Source organism: Hippopotamus amphibius, chromosome 16, assembly GCF_030028045.1.
Source record: "Hippopotamus amphibius kiboko isolate mHipAmp2 chromosome 16, mHipAmp2.hap2, whole genome shotgun sequence".
In the NCBI taxonomy this organism is placed as follows: domain Eukaryota; kingdom Metazoa; phylum Chordata; class Mammalia; order Artiodactyla; family Hippopotamidae; genus Hippopotamus; species Hippopotamus amphibius.
The window spans coordinates 61,619,172-61,634,659 of NC_080201.1; the positions used below are offsets into that span (position 1 = coordinate 61,619,172).

Below are 15,488 nucleotides of genomic sequence, written 5' to 3' on the forward strand. Positions count from 1 at the left end.
TTGTATAATACAGAGTAATCTACCTAAGAGAGTTCACAAAATTTGAGTCACTGTAACTTTTAAAATGTGATGTAGGGCTTCCTAGGTGGTGCAGTGGTTAAGAATCCACCTGCCAATGCAGGGGACATGGGTTCGATCGCTGCTCCAGGAAGATCCCACATGCCGCGGAGCAACTAAGCCCATGTGCCACAACTATCGAGCCTGTGCTTTAGAGCCCGTGAGCCACAACTATTGAGCTTATGTGCTGCAACTACTGAAGCCCACGTGCCTAGAGCCTGTGCTCTGCAACAAGAGAAGCCACGGCAATGAGGAGACCGCGCACCACAACCAAGAGTAGCCCCCACTCACTGCAACTAAAAGAAAGCCCGCACACAGCAAAAAAGACCTAACACAACCAATTAAATTAAAAAAAAAAATAAATAAAATATGATGTATCTTCTTGTATTTATATGCATGCTACACCAGGACATTCTCTTTACTAAATACCCTTAGAAATATTGCAACTTAGTTATTCTTTAGATGGAAATAAATCCCAATGTCTTCTAAAGGCTGTGTATTTTACAGGCTTTTATCCACATTTGACAGAACTTTCGGAAATATAAAACCAAAGAGCTAAAATATATTATAGTTTGAATATAGAAAGTGAAACTTTCTAATTACCCTCATAATGAACATGTAGTCAACTTGAAGTTACATTATGTTTAGTTACTATATACTGAACTATAATTTCATAAACAAGTTTTTCCGGAAGATATTTAAAGGTAAGTCTCGAAAGTATGGAATAGGGCTTCCCTGGCGGTCCAGTGGTTAAGACTGCGGGCTTCCAACGCAGGGAGTGCACGTTCTGTCCCTTCTCAGGTAACTAAGATCCTACCTGCCCTGGGGCAGTGGCCAAAATTAAAAAGAAAAATTGTGGAATAGAGCGGATATTTTAATGAATAATGCACTTCTCATAAAAAGATACATTTTTTTGTCTTTTTATTGCATCTACTTAAAATGGATACTAACAACTTATTGCGGTAATTATTTCAATATGTCAGAACATTATGCTGTACAACTTAAACTTACATAGTGATGTATGTCAAGTACATCTCAATAAAACTGGGGGAGAGGTGGTTTTAAAAGGCAAATAAAACACTTTAGCCAAAAGAAAGGATAATGCAATCAATTCATAACAATTTTTAAATATTTACTGCTTTTTCAGAACAATTGTTAGTGAGGGACGTTATCACATGCCTTAGTTCTCCAGGCTCAGACTCTCAGGGTTTGTCCCTGAGTCTCTGGACTGAGCAGAGTGTTGAGTTTGGTCTCCTGGCTGAATGAGGAATAGAAACGCTGTTCTGCAGGATGTCAGTATGAAATGGCCTATTCTACTTAGGGAGAATTTTGTATTTCTCATTCTAGTTTGTAATACAGAGACAAGCCTAGCTTTTGTTTCCTCAAACTGCTTCAGTTAATTCTAACTGCAGGAAATGTTCCCAGATCCAACCACTGCCACACAGCAACCACTTGGAGACCCACGTTCCCAACCTCCAAATTGCTTGAGCCTCTGGAGCGGGACATGCGAACAAACTGCTGGGAAAGCTTTTTACTGAAACCGTTTTCAACTTGTTAGGAGAAAACGTCTTAGTTCCCGACATCAGTGGCCCACACATCTGTAGAGCTTTTGCCATAGAACTGTTCTAGATAGTCATTTAAATTCAGCAGTTTCCGAGCGGAAGTAACATCCCCTCCCAGCCCCCTACGGCACCCCCGGCGATCTCTGTGTTTACGTGAGCTCCCTCGCCCCGCCCCTCGCGGTCGCGCTTCCTCCTGTCCCCGAACCCGGAAGCCCTGCCTCTAACTCCGCGCCTGCGCAGTTTCTCACGGAACCGGACGCGGGGAGCTCGGCGTGGAGGTCGTGGTGCGGGCGGTAAGTTTCTCCTTTCGGGTGTAAATTTGTGCTGTGTGGTCCACCTTGCCCCGTCCTCAGCGTCTTGGGGGTCACTACGAACCTAAAATGCCAGCACCCGGCCCTCCGCCTCCAGTAAATCCAGACGTCGCTGTCACAGGTCTGGTGTTTTCCTTTGGGTTTGAAATCGCTCTGAGGTGGGTCCCGGAGCCCTTGGCCTTTCTGCCTCAGGTTCGGGTAGACACCGACTTTCACCTCTTTTTCCTTCATAAAACCCGTTACTGCCTCCGCCCTTGCCACGTAAAGTCCTCTTCCGCGAGGTGGATTCGCGCCCCCCAGCCTCGGCCTCTCAGGCGCCTGGAGGCCGCGTCCTCTCCCGGGTCCTGGGATCCTGGGGAGCCCGCCCCTCTCCTGAGACCCCCTCCCTCCCAGCCTCTCTGTACTCGAGTCTTCTTCAGGCTGGTGCTTCTGTTCTTCAGGCCCTCCCTTCCTGGTCAGCCCTTCCCGCGTAGGGGGAGGTAACCCGGCCCAGACGTGTGACACCCGTAGCTCTTCGGTCTCCCAGCTGGAGAATGTGTTTTTCCGGTAGGCGGGTATCTGATTCAGGCGCCATCCCTGTAAATACGTGGGCCTGGGGGAGGAGGACCAGGAGAAGCAGAGACGGAAAGCAATTGAGAGAAGTAGAAAAACTGAGGAGAAAAGAACGAGGGAGAACCAATAGAGATGTAGAGGATTGCCTGAGGGACTTGTAAAGAGACAGTAAAATGAAAGAGACTGAGCCTTGAAAGTAACAGGTGGGTAAAATAAAGAAGTGAATTATAAAGTGGGATTTCCACGGATTAGAGAACAACATGGATAGAAGGGCCCTGCATCAGCGGTGATGAGGCCCTTCACACAGAGAGTGAGGGCAGAGGGTAGATGAGGTGGAACCATGGCTGAGGCAAATAAAAGATGGTCCTGGTGTTGAAGGAATCGGTAGAGGTAGGCAGGACACCGAGGCTTGTAATACAGGAAGCAATGTTTATTGTACCGGTACAGGCCCAGTGGACTCACATCAAAAGACTGAGCCCCGAAACAAAGAAAAGTTTCCCCTTTTATAAACCAGTTCCCGCGCTTTTTTGGGAGCCTATAGCTATGTTTATTTAGGCAGGGGCAAGGTACAGAGGCCAGAGTGCAGAAGTTAGGTTTGCCCTTATCTCCTTTTTTTTTTTTTATTTTTTTTTATTTTTATTTTTTTTTGGGGGTACACCAGGTTCAATCAACTGTTTTTATACACATATCCCCGTATTCCCTCCCTTCCTTGACGGCCCCCCCCTCGAGTCCCCCTTGCCCTTATCTCCTTGACTCAGTTGTCTGGGCTGTTTATGGCAGGATCTTTGTAAAAGAGGCCATAAGTTACTTATTCCCTGAGGCTTGCATTCTCTTCTGTTTGCCTCTTCCTTCCCTGCTTTTGTTATTAACCTGCCTCACTGGGGTTTTAGGTTGGAAGATGATAAGGACAAACTCTGCCCACTGGCCCTTGTGGATCCCACTTCAGAATTCAGTTATACCTAATTCTGTGCACTCAACCCGGACTTTCTCATACATGTCTTTCCTCCGGCCTCAGGCAGCTCACTTGTAACATGGAGATGAGAGACTAGACCAGAAACTCTCAGCCTTGGCAACTCTGAGCCCTGAAATGATTGGCCAAATTGGGGGTGTGTCTCTGTGTGGCAGTTCTTTTTAGAGAGAGTGTCCAGTTGTATTTAGAATTTTGAATGGGTCCCTGTCTTCCCAGAATGAAAAACAAAAGCAAAATGCTAGAATGGAGACAAGAACATAGGCTCAGAGTAGAAGTGACCATAGTCAGATGTATTTTTCTGCGTTAAGTGTAAATTTGAAGAGAGTTTATGTCAGTTCTGGCACTCAGACCTACACTGGCTCTTATTTGTCCTCAGGACAAAGTCTGAACTCCTCACTATGGTTACACAGCCCTGTGTCATCCTCAGGGCCCCACTAGTGTCTCCTGCCTCATCATGGGATCTGACCCTTTCCCGTGGTTCACTTTACCCTGCTTACATTCACCTTTTGGTGTTCCCAAACACCAAAACCTTTTCTGTCACAAATCTTAGCTCCTGTTCCTCCTTTTTGCCTTTAAATCCCAGTGGCTCAGACCCTTTGTCCTCCTTCAGGTCTAGGCTCAGAGAGGTCTCTCTATCCCTTCCTGACAATCTCTGTCACATTAACCAGGTTTTATTGCCTCTGTATCAATCACCCTCATCAGAAATGCCATTTTCTATTGATTTGGAGTCTTTGTTGTTTTGCCTCCACTGAAGGAGTATAGTGTTTCTCTTCCTTCCAGGGTGGCTGCGGCATCTTACTCTGGAAATGTGTTTATATGCTAAGACTGTGGATTGAGCTAAACAATCCTCAGGGAAGACCAGGTGAACAGGGTAGGTGATAAGGATGTTTCCCATATTTGTTTTGAATATTTCAACTGTAATTGATCCTTACCCCATGTGGCTACTTAATAACTCAAAATAAGAGCCAAAAGATGTAGACATTCCTAAAAAACCCTACAGACTGGTGTCCTCATGCAGTATCCTAAGGTGTCCTTATGGTTAGTGTGCTGTGTCACTGCTCCGCTGTAGCCCCTAGGTGTTTCAGACTGTGCATGTCCAGGGACCAGTTGCCACCTTGGACAGGAGCTTTGCCTTCCAGTAATTCCATCTGCTCAGAGTCAGGGATAGTGATTTCACTGTGCTAGGGGTAGGCAGAAGTCTGGAACCCAAGGGGGCATGAAGGAGGCCCCCCTCAGAGAGTTAGGGTATCTTTTAATTATGTGCGAGTGTGGAGAACAGGAGAGAAGAATCACTTCATAGGGAAGGTCAAGTGGATGCCCAGTGTCTTGGGTGGTAGCATGTGAATATTCCTGTTGTGATTCCTTTGCTGAGCAGTCCTTGTGCCTTTTTGCCCTGTTTTCCCATCAGTGCATGGAGGAGAGGTAGAGAAAGAGGGAAATTGGAAGGGAGTCTGTAGCAGTCTGCAGGAGGGATATGACAGCAAGTAGGGGCTTCAAGATGAGCCCAGTGAATGGCGTTTGCATTTGTCCCTTGTGGGGTCAAGGGGTGTGTGGAACTCCTGGCAAAGGATGTCTTAGTTCTGGCTGGAGCACCTGGAATTGGGTTTATGGGTAGTTGTGAGGTGCATTGCATGGTTTGAGGTGCTGTAGTGCTTAGCTCAAGTTCCCTGGGACATAGCTGCTGAGACTGAGGTTTACATACATTGGTTTAGTTGGATATTTCATGATCCTACCTGAGGAGGAATGAAGACAGTGGATTTAGGCAAAGAGAAACATTTTTCTCCATTGTTAAAAGTGTGGTCTGAGCTGAATGCACAGGGATCTTTGGGTGCAGGAGGACGAGTGCCTTGTCCTTAGGCAGTGGATCAAGAGGGTGCCCCACATCATCTATTCTGCGGGTGACTTGGGTGTTAGGGAGGTTAAGATTCATGATGCAGTTTTTATTTATTTATTTTTATTTTTTTGGCACACGGGCTTAGTTGCTCTGCGGCATGTGGGATCTTCCTGGAGCTGGGATCGACCCCGTGACCTCTGCATTGGCAGGCGGATTCTTAACCGCTGCGCCACCTAGGAAGCCCTAATGATGCAGTTTTTCGAGTAATAATATAGGGGAAATTGCAAAGATCATTTTGTGGGTTACCTTTGGTGTTATTTAGTATTTGGGATTGCAAATGAAGAAAGTTTCAGATCCACTGTGAAAGATACAAAAGAGAATTTGCAGTGTTTTCCTGGAAGACTTTGGGTTTGTTACTGAACCAAACTTTAGTCTACTTGCTTGCAAGCAATAAACCCATTTATTGACACCAGGTTGTGGTGAAGCATTTATTGTAGGGCGCCAAGCAAGGATTCCAGGTAGCTTGTGCTTAAAAGGCCTGAACTCCCCAAAGGCTTTCAGGGAAAGATTTTTAAAGACAGGGTGAGGGAGGGCCATTGTGGGGTGCATGATCAGCTTGTGGACGTTCTTCTGGTGGGTTGGTGGTGAGGTAAGTGGGGGTCAACATCATCGCCCTTATGGTTCCAAACAGTCTGGCGTCTGTGTCCTTATGGACAGCATACAATTAACTTTTTTCACCTGGTGGGGTTTTAGTATCTGCAAAACAGCTCAAAGGACATGGCTCAGAATGTTATCTATAGCCCTTAAGGAGAAAGGTCCTTGATTTTGTTTAATGGCTAAACTGTTATTATTTTGTCTTGCTTAACTGTTTTGCTTTCTTTCTGCATTTTCTCACTTCTCTGATTAAATTTATTCTTTGACTAAAGTTTTCTACAGACAAAAGGCAGGCAGAGGGCATTGATTGGGGGACAGTGGGGAGGGGTGCGGCTCTGTTCTTGGAAGTCCCCATAGGGTCCTTGTTGGTTACAGGTTCTCATTGGGGCATATGCATCACTGGAAATGTCTTTCTTTTGTATATAGTTTTATGAGATGACAGTGTTTGGTCTGTGGTTACTGAATAAAAATATGGTGTTTTGTGTCTGGTGGTTTCTTGGGTGTCTCGTATGTATTTTGCCTTCAGGCATGATTTATTAGAGTTTAGGTTGTTTTCTGGTATTTTATAGCAGGATGAGCGAATATGGGTCATATGGAGACTGTGTTGGATTTATGAGATTTTGTAAGTTCACTTGAGCCCAGAAGGGAAATTATGAGTAGTAAGCTTCAAATGGCAGAACGTTTTCATTAGAGAGATTCTGCTAAGTGTGTGTCTGTGGGCACAACTTGAGAAGGGCCATTAAGTTCTTTGATGTAGGAAAGATTGTTCTAAGAATCAGAGTACTGGCAACACCACAGTGATCTGCATTCCAGAGACACATCCTTGGAAAAATGTAGCTGCTACTTTCTTGCTTCCAGGCCAGTATTGGTTCTTCTACTGTCCTCTCCCTACCTGTCTCAACAAAAAATGCACACATGCACATGTGCACACACACACGGTATAGAGAACAGGGAACGCTTATGCTTTGTTGGTGGGAATATAATTGGTTCAGCTCTTAGCAAAAGTGATATGGAGATTCCTCTATAAATTAAACAAAGAACAGGTACACCATCTGTGAAACCCACCTGTGACTAGATATCCAAAGGAAACAAAAATCATTCCAGTGAAGGAAATATTTGCACTCCAATGAGCATTATTGCATTATTTCCAACAGTCTAGATGTAGAAGGAACCAAAATGTCTGTTGACAAATGAGTGTGTATAGAAATTTATATCAGCCATAAATTATTATTATGACAGTCTGGCATTACTATTGTTATTTCTGACATAATTATGGTTGAAAAAGACACACATGATATGTGGAAGTTAGAAATGTCAAACTCATAGAGCCATAGAGTATAAAGTTTATTATGAGGATGACTTGGGTGTTAGGGCAGTTGGGAAGATGTTGGCCAAAGGTTACAAATAGTTCAGTGTTGTGAAATGAATAAGTATAGCATGGACATCTAATGTACAGCATGCTGACTGTAGTTAATACCGTGTTCCTGTATACTTGGAATTTGCTATTCTCACCACACAGACACACATTGGTAATTGTAAGTTGGTGCAAGTGTAAATTACTTTATTGTGATAATTATTACACAATGCATACATCTGTAAGATAATCACATTGTGTGCCTGATATGTACACCATTGTTATTTATCAACTGTACCTCAGTAAAGCTGGAAAAGAAAATGAGAGTGTGAGGTGTGCTGGGCTTGCCTCCTCTAAGTGCGGCTCAACCCAGGCTTCACATTAGATTGTTGAAGGCATTTGGTATATACGTGTTTTTACCCTCTAACCAGAGACTTCCCTTCATACAGTTATGAGGTCCAACCTCAATAGTATGTAAGGTGTCCGAGGTGATTCCAGTCTGTATCCATCACTCAGCATCAAGACTCTGAATCCCCCCATTCCTGGGCGCTGAGGTCTGGGCTGAGGGTAAGGGGGCTCTGTTCTGCCTGAAGACTGATCAGGGCCTGGTCTCTGACCTGAAGGGGATTGTGGGGTTCAGCTGAGGTTCCCTCTGCTGATGTGTATGTGAGGGCCTCATCAGGAGGGAAGCATCATCTGAAGGAAAGTGGGGAAACTCACTTGTTGGTTTCTGTGTAGGAGTTTACTGTCCTGAATCCCTCCTGTGACAGTGGGCAGCAGAGGACTGTCTATTCCTTGTGGAGAGATATTCCTTGTGTTAATGGTTGTGGCACAGAAATGGGGTTTTTTGACTCTAAGCATGTTTTCATCTTTCAAGATTGTCCTCTAAAGACTCATGTTACCTGAGGAAGAAGCCCAGAAGAGGAGCAAGAGGAAAGAAAAGGAGTCAAGAATGGCTGTTTCTCAGGTAGAGTCATATTTTCATTTGATTCTCAGTCTGTTCTTTCTGAAATGCCCTTCTTTGAACTCACTAATTTTGTCTGACTCTGAAGTATCTTGGTTGACACTTGTACATTCACAGTCACCCAGAGCCTTCCCTCAGTCCCTGTCATCTCCACTTAGATTTCATTTCCCTATGACAAAGTGGTCTGGATGATGAGAGCCAATGGTGTGTGAGCTTCAGTAGTTGAGGCACTTGGGCTCCATAGTTGTGGGTCACAGGCTCTAGAGCACAGGCTCAGTAGTTGTGGGGCACGGACTTAGTTGGTCCGTGGCATGTGGGATCTTCCCAGACCAGGAATCGAATCTGTGTCCCCTGCTTTGGCAGGTGGATTCTTAAAGACTATGCCACCAGGGAAGCCCTGTTGAATTTTATTTGTATGTATTTCATGTATTTTCCACAAGAATGAAAAAATCCACATTAATTGGAGGATATCATAATCTCATGAGAAAACATAAGAAATTGAACTTAGAGTCTGATAATTTGCTCCAAATACCTTCACTTGGATTTGTCACAATACTTCCTTCAACTGGATTGATCCTTACCCGTCTCTGCTCTTATCATCTTGTGTGCAAATAAGGACTCTCCTCAGGGCCCCTTGGTGAAATGTGTTTTCATTTCAGGAACAGTTGACATTCAAGGATGTTGATATAGAATTCTCTCAGGAGGAGTGGGAATGCCTGGACCCTGTTCAGCGGGCCTTGTACAGGGACGTGATGTTGGAGACCTACAGGAACCTGCTCTCCCTGGGTGAGAATAACTTCCCTCTAGAAGTTGGAATCTGCCCTTGGCTATCTCTGCATTTCCTTTGTGTGCCTCATTTGAGCCCCTTTTCCTGGACTGATCTGAAATCCCTGTTGACTCAGACCTGAAAAGCTTCATGATGTGGCATTGGGAGTATAGACCTACATTTTCCTCTGATGATCTGTCTGCTTCATGATACATCAGAGGTTGTTCCAGAGCTTATGTAGTTATAGCAAACTTTTAATATACCCACTTTCCTATTTTCTACCCATGGGCTTTGATTTAGGAGTTCTAGGAAAAGAGCTATGTTTCTACATGTTATACTGTTCCCTGTGTATTCAGAAGGAGGCAAGTAGTGGCTGAATTTTTGAAATATCTTTCTAGGCTCCTTGGTAATGTCCTCAATCCTCTGGTGAACAAAGAACTAGGATTCTGGAAAATCCACAGCAAATCATGTTTCTTTGTTCTTATGTGGAGGAATTTCTGTTTCTCATCTGCATATTTTACCCATTTTGTAGCAAGAGAAAGAGCCCTAGGCTGTAGATAGTGAGGTGAATGCCTTTGGGGATGTATCAAAGTGTGAATATAGGTCAGATCTTAGAAGGGCTGAGGGGAAGCCTCCTTATTAATAGTGTTTGAGAAAGTCTCAGCACTCTCGTCTGAGAGTTCTCTGGGACTACTGAAGTTTGTTTATTATTGTGAACTCTCAGAAGAAGTTTTTCTTCTCATAACTTGTCACTCTTTCAACATGTAAAAGATGTTCTTTCACCCTCCAGTGGTGCTGCAGCTCCTACAGAGACAAAGGCAAAGTCTTTGTCATGATCTACAACACTCTGTATCTGGCTCTTGTGAACTGGTTGTTGCTTGACTTTGAGAAGCATGATGCTGGCTGTTTTTTTGTTTTTTGTTTCTTTTTAAAATATTACCATATTTTATTAGTGTCATTTATTGATGTCTGTTTGTTGTGTTGGCAGCAGAGGAGAAAACAGTCAGCTTTCTCATGCACAAAGGGGGTGATGTTGACTGAAGATGATGTAAAATTTCCTCAGTGTGCTCCTTCAGGCTGAGGGCGGCTTGCAGTGAATATTGAAAGCCAATTTCCCATGCCGAGCATGGGCTGGGAGGCACTTTGTGGAGGGAGGAACCCATCCTCTCCCTGACACTCATATCTTACCTAGGGATGTTCAGAAGAAAAGGTTGCCAGTCCGAGGCTGGCAGCGGCCCTGAGCAGAGAAATGCCCACCAGGAGGATCGAGACCAGGCCATGCATCTAGGGGCTGGCAGTGAGTCCCCACTGCCCAGTGATCCCAAAGCCTCCTGCTCAGTTGACTGCCAGTTGTCCAAAGTGGGCTGTTTTATTGGGGTTTCTTGCCCCCTCATCTGTCCTTCAGGGCATGATTTTGTTGGAAGCTCAGTTCTCAGTCCATATAGATAGGAGCTCATGTCTCCAGACTCCAATATCTGAACCTTTCCCAGTTCCATCTGCATTTGATGTTTTTAGGATACATAATCACAAGATGGGAAAACACTAGCTGCTGTTTTATTCCATCTGGCTTCTCAGAGCCTGCATGGAGCTGTCTCAAGCCCTGTCTGCTTATTTAGATCTCACAGCCATTTCTTACATTTTGCTTTCACCACGAACTTCAGGGAGGTGCATAACCGCCACTATGAATGCATCTTATGTAACTTTTACTCAGGAAAACTGTAAAGATAATGGACAGAGAGATCCCTTTTTCAGTCCTCAGTCTTTTAAGAGGTGAATATGTGAATCCTTTTACTTTGGCATCTGTGGGTAAAGCTCATGGTTCCATCTGAAGGTCCTGTAGAATCTGACACACATATCTTGCATTTTTTTTACTCTTGTACTGCTCTGCCTAGTTGGGAAATGTATACTCCTCCTGATTTCATACTCTTCCAAGTTTGCAAGATTTTGCCTCTGTAACCTTGTTTTTGAAATACATAGTCTTGGGCTCTGAAAATTTTCCAGTTTGTTTGCTGTGATAATCCACATTTAGTTAATGGACAACTTCTCGTGGACTCTCTACAGAGTAGATTTACTGGGTAACAAATTCTTACAGAGTTTCCCTCGTATCTTGTAACATTTTCCTGCTATGTACAAAATCACCACTTCAAGCTATTTAGTGGGGAGTGCGGCATGTTCCAAGATACAAGATAGAAAGTGCCATCAGAGCCTGGCTGATTAGTCTCTCCACATTCTTTTCTCTGATTTTGTGGAATGACACAAAGGCATGTCTCAAGGGCACTGTGGCAGTGTTTCATATATACTAATGACCATCCCTTTTCAGCCTCAGTTAAATGGTATAGGAATTTTTCCTAAGAAAAGTGTCCAAGTTCACATCCCCATATTTGTTACACTGTTGAGTAAACTGTTATTGATGCCATATTTTTTGTCACCTGTGTTCAGTCTACATCTACACGTAGTTTTGAAGCATCTTAATGAGAGCTTATGAAGTGGAGTGGTACCTCCAATGATGAACCAGAAACCATTTCCAGGAGGGATGGCTGAATAACATTTTTAGTTACACAGCTTGCGTCTTCTTGCATCTCCCTTGAAGTTTTCTTTTTAAATCCTGGAATTTGCTGTAATATGATGTAATCTATACTGCTTGAGTGTGTAGTCATGCTCAAGTTATGTTGTTTTAGTCTGTAGGTCCAGGTTCAAATCCTGTTTCTCTCACTACTTTCTGTGTCAGCTGGGATCATGTACATAAAACTGTGAGTCTACTGTCCTAATTTGAAAAATTATGGTAAGTTTCTTCAAGCCATTTAAAGGAAATTAGCACTGTTAGTGCCTTAGAAGAGTGCATGTTTTTAGTAAAGACTCAAAAGGTAATTTTGTATATCAGGATATATTAATAGTCTGTCATGTTTATTGACATCCCTTTGCATTTTGTATTGTATGCTTTCTTTTACCCCCCTTTGGCAATTTGTTCTCAATGACATTGTCTCTGAGCGTAGTTAATAAATTTACCAATTGCTCACTCTTTATTAAGTATAGTTTGGAGCAAATGAACTGGATGTTTAAGGGCACTTCATAGGTTGGGAATTGCTCCATTTATTGGCTGTAAATATAAATGGAGAATATTTTATTCATTAACATTTAATTTTGATTGAAACATAATGGCCTTTTAGATGTTTTATGTTTTATTTGTTTTCATGGGTACATAGTTTTATAGAAGATATTAAGGAAAATACTTTGTTTTTTAAAAAGCTGTCATATCGAATTCTTCTTTTTCTCTATGCTATACTTGTTTCCCAATTCTATCCTGCAGCTCATTTAGATTATTCATTAGATAAGCTAGTGATTTTCTTTTATTTTGGCCGTGCCACATGGCTTGTGGGATCTTAGTTCCATGACCAGGGATTGAACCCCGGCCCTCTGCAGTGAAAGCACAGAGTCCTAGCCACTGGTCTGCCAGGGAATTTCCACTAGTTTTCTATTATTTACTGTTACAATATATTGTCTGATGTTTAGCAATTATTTATGAATAATAGATATGCAGAATATATACATAGTATAATATATTTTTCTCCTTAGTTACGAGATGGCAGTATGTTTACTGTTAATTGGTGTGTGCCTATGCATCATGGTGGAAATATACACTTTCTTTGATAGCTAACAGAAGTTATTCCAATGTGAGTGTTTTTGGCATAGGTTGTTTAAATGTATGGTACCCTAAAATTAATCACTTTTTCTTTAGTAAAGAATCACTCCTTTTGTGATCCTAAAAATTTTAAGATCTTTGTTGGAAAGTTAATAACTTTGTTTGGTATAAGTGTTAGTTTTGGTGTCGTATCATGTATTTAACATGAAGCATTTATGTATGAATTAAAATGAATAGGCTACTTATGGTTCTTTTATTTTCTAGACATCTCTCCTATACGTGTGATCAAGAAATTACGACTAAAAGTAAACACTGATAGAGGAGAAGTATTGCAAACAGTGATGTTGGAAAGAACTGAAAGGAATAAAATGAAACATTTTTACCTCAGTGAAATCCAGGAAAATACATATGACTTTGAGTCTCAGCAGAGAGATGAGATAAGAAATGACAAAGGAACGCCTATATCCCATGATGAAAATCCCACTGATAAGAGAGATGGACTTGGTGGGAGTGTTGCAGAAATTAAGCCTATTGAAAATAGGCTTGTATCAAGCTTTCGGGATAACCTGCGTATATTTAAAAGTGAACAAAAAATTGATGAATTTAATCAAGCTGACAAGAATAACAACAGCTGTGCCTCATTTTCACCACTTCAAACAATTTCTCCTATTGTCCAAACAAACATTTCTAAAACAAATGGGAACGATTTTATCCACCCTTCAATACCAACACAAGACCAGAGGGTACACAGGGAACAACCTTACAAATGTAATGAGTGTGGCAAAAACTTTCATCAAGTCTCAAACTACACTCCACAGCAGATCATCCATACAGGAGAAAAAATACATAATTGTGATATATGTGGCAAAATGTTTAGTCAAAATTCAGACCTTGCAGTTCATCAGAGAAATTATACTGGAGAGAAACCTTACAAATATAACATGTGTGGCAAAACTCTTAATCATGGCTCACAGATCACTGGAAATCAGGTACTCCATGCAAAAGAGAATTTATATAAGTGTGATGTATGTGAAAAAGTCTTTAGTCAAAAAGCATACCTTGCAATTCATCAGAGAATTCATACTGCAGAGAAACCTTACAAATGTAATGTGTGTGGTAAAATGTTTCATCACAGCTCAAATCATAGGAGACATCAGAGAATCCATACTGGAGCAAAACCATATAAATGTGATGTTTGTGGCAAAGTCTTTAATCGAAATTCAATCCTTGCACTTCATCAGAGAATTCATACTGGAGAGAAACCTTACAAATGTAATGAGTGTGGGAAGGTTTTTAGTCGAAAGGGAACCCTTGCCAGTCATCGGAGAATTCATAGTGGAGAGAAACCTTACAAATGTAATGAGTGTGGCAAAACCTTTTATCACAGCTCAGTCCTCACACGACATCAGCTAATCCATAAAGGAGTGAAATTATATAAATGTGATGTATGTTGCAAAGTTTATAGTCGAAATTCAAATCTTGTAATTCATCACAGAACTCATACTGGAGAGAAACCTTACAAATGCAATGACTGTGGCCAGGTCTTTAGTCAAAAAGCAACTCTTGCATGTCATCAGGCAGTTCATACTGGAGAGGACCCTTACAAATGTAATGTGTGTGGCAAAATCTTTCATCATAGCTCGAACCTCAGGAAACATCAGTTAATTCATAAAGGAGGGAAATTTTATAAATGTGATATATGTGGCAGAGTCTTTAGTCAAAATTCATACCTTGCAAAGCATCATAGAATTCATTCTGGAGAGAAACCTTACAAATGTAATGACTGTGGTAAGGTCTTTAGTAAAAAAGCAATCCTTGAAGTTCATCAGAGAATTCATACTGGAGAGAAACCTTACAAATGTAATGACTGTGGCAAAGTCTTTAGTCAAAAAGCCACCCTTGCAAAGCATCAGGTAATTCATACTGGAGAGAAATGTTACAAATGTAATGAATGTGGCAAAACCTTTCATCAGAGCTCAACCCTCACTAGACATCAGATAATCCATACAGGGGAGAAATTATATAAATGTGATGTATGTGGCAAAGTTTATAGTCAAAACTCAGACCTTGCAATTCATCAGAGAAGTCATAATGGAGAGAAACCTTACAAATGTAATGACTGTGGCAAGACCTTTAATTACAGATCGAAACTCAGTAGACATCAGTTAATCCATACAGAAGAGAAATTATATAAATGTGATGTATGTGGCAGAGTCTTTAGTCAACATTCATACCTTACAAGACATCAGAGAATTCATACTGGAGAGAAACCTTACAAATGTAATGAGTGTGGCAAAACCTTTAATGATAAGTCAGCCCTTAGTCGACATCAAATGATCCATACAGGAGCAAAACCATATAAATGTGATTTTTGTGGCAAAGTCTTTCGTCGTAATTCACACCTTGCAGGTCATAAGAGAATTCATACTCAAGAGAGACCTTATAAATGTAATGTCTGTGGCAAGGTCTTTACTCAAAATTCACACCTCAGGATTCATCAGAGGATTCATACTGGAGAGAAACCTTACAAATGTAATGAGTGTGGCAAGGTCTTTAGTCAAAATCCAACCCTTACAAAGCATCAGAGAATTCATACTGGAAAGAAACGTTACAAATGTAATTAATGTAGTAAGGTCTTTAGTCAAAGTTGGAGAATACATGCTGTAGAGAAACCTTTCAAAAATATTGAGTGCTGAAAAGCTTTGGGCTTCCCTGGTAGCACAGTGCTTAAGAATCCACCTGCCAATGCAGCTGACATGGGTTTGATCCCTGGTCCGGGAAGAGCAACCAAGCCCGTGCCCCACAACTACTGAGCCTGTCCTCT

At 42.0% G+C, this 15,488-nt stretch overlaps 1 protein-coding gene across 1 annotated transcript in view; it reads left to right on the forward strand.

Annotated features, from left to right (window-relative positions):
* The first annotated feature begins 1,863 nt into the window (after positions 1-1,863).
* LOC130838297 (zinc finger protein 208-like) overlaps positions 1,864-15,488 on the forward strand; it is a 325,381-nt gene continuing 311,756 nt past the window's right edge. Inside the window, 4 exon segments of the mRNA XM_057711180.1 lie at positions 1,864-1,912; positions 8,172-8,261; positions 8,918-9,044; positions 12,929-15,304. Of these exon segments, the coding sequence (XP_057567163.1) occupies positions 8,190-8,261; positions 8,918-9,044; positions 12,929-15,304 (2,575 nt within the window). The 5' untranslated portion in view covers positions 1,864-1,912; positions 8,172-8,189.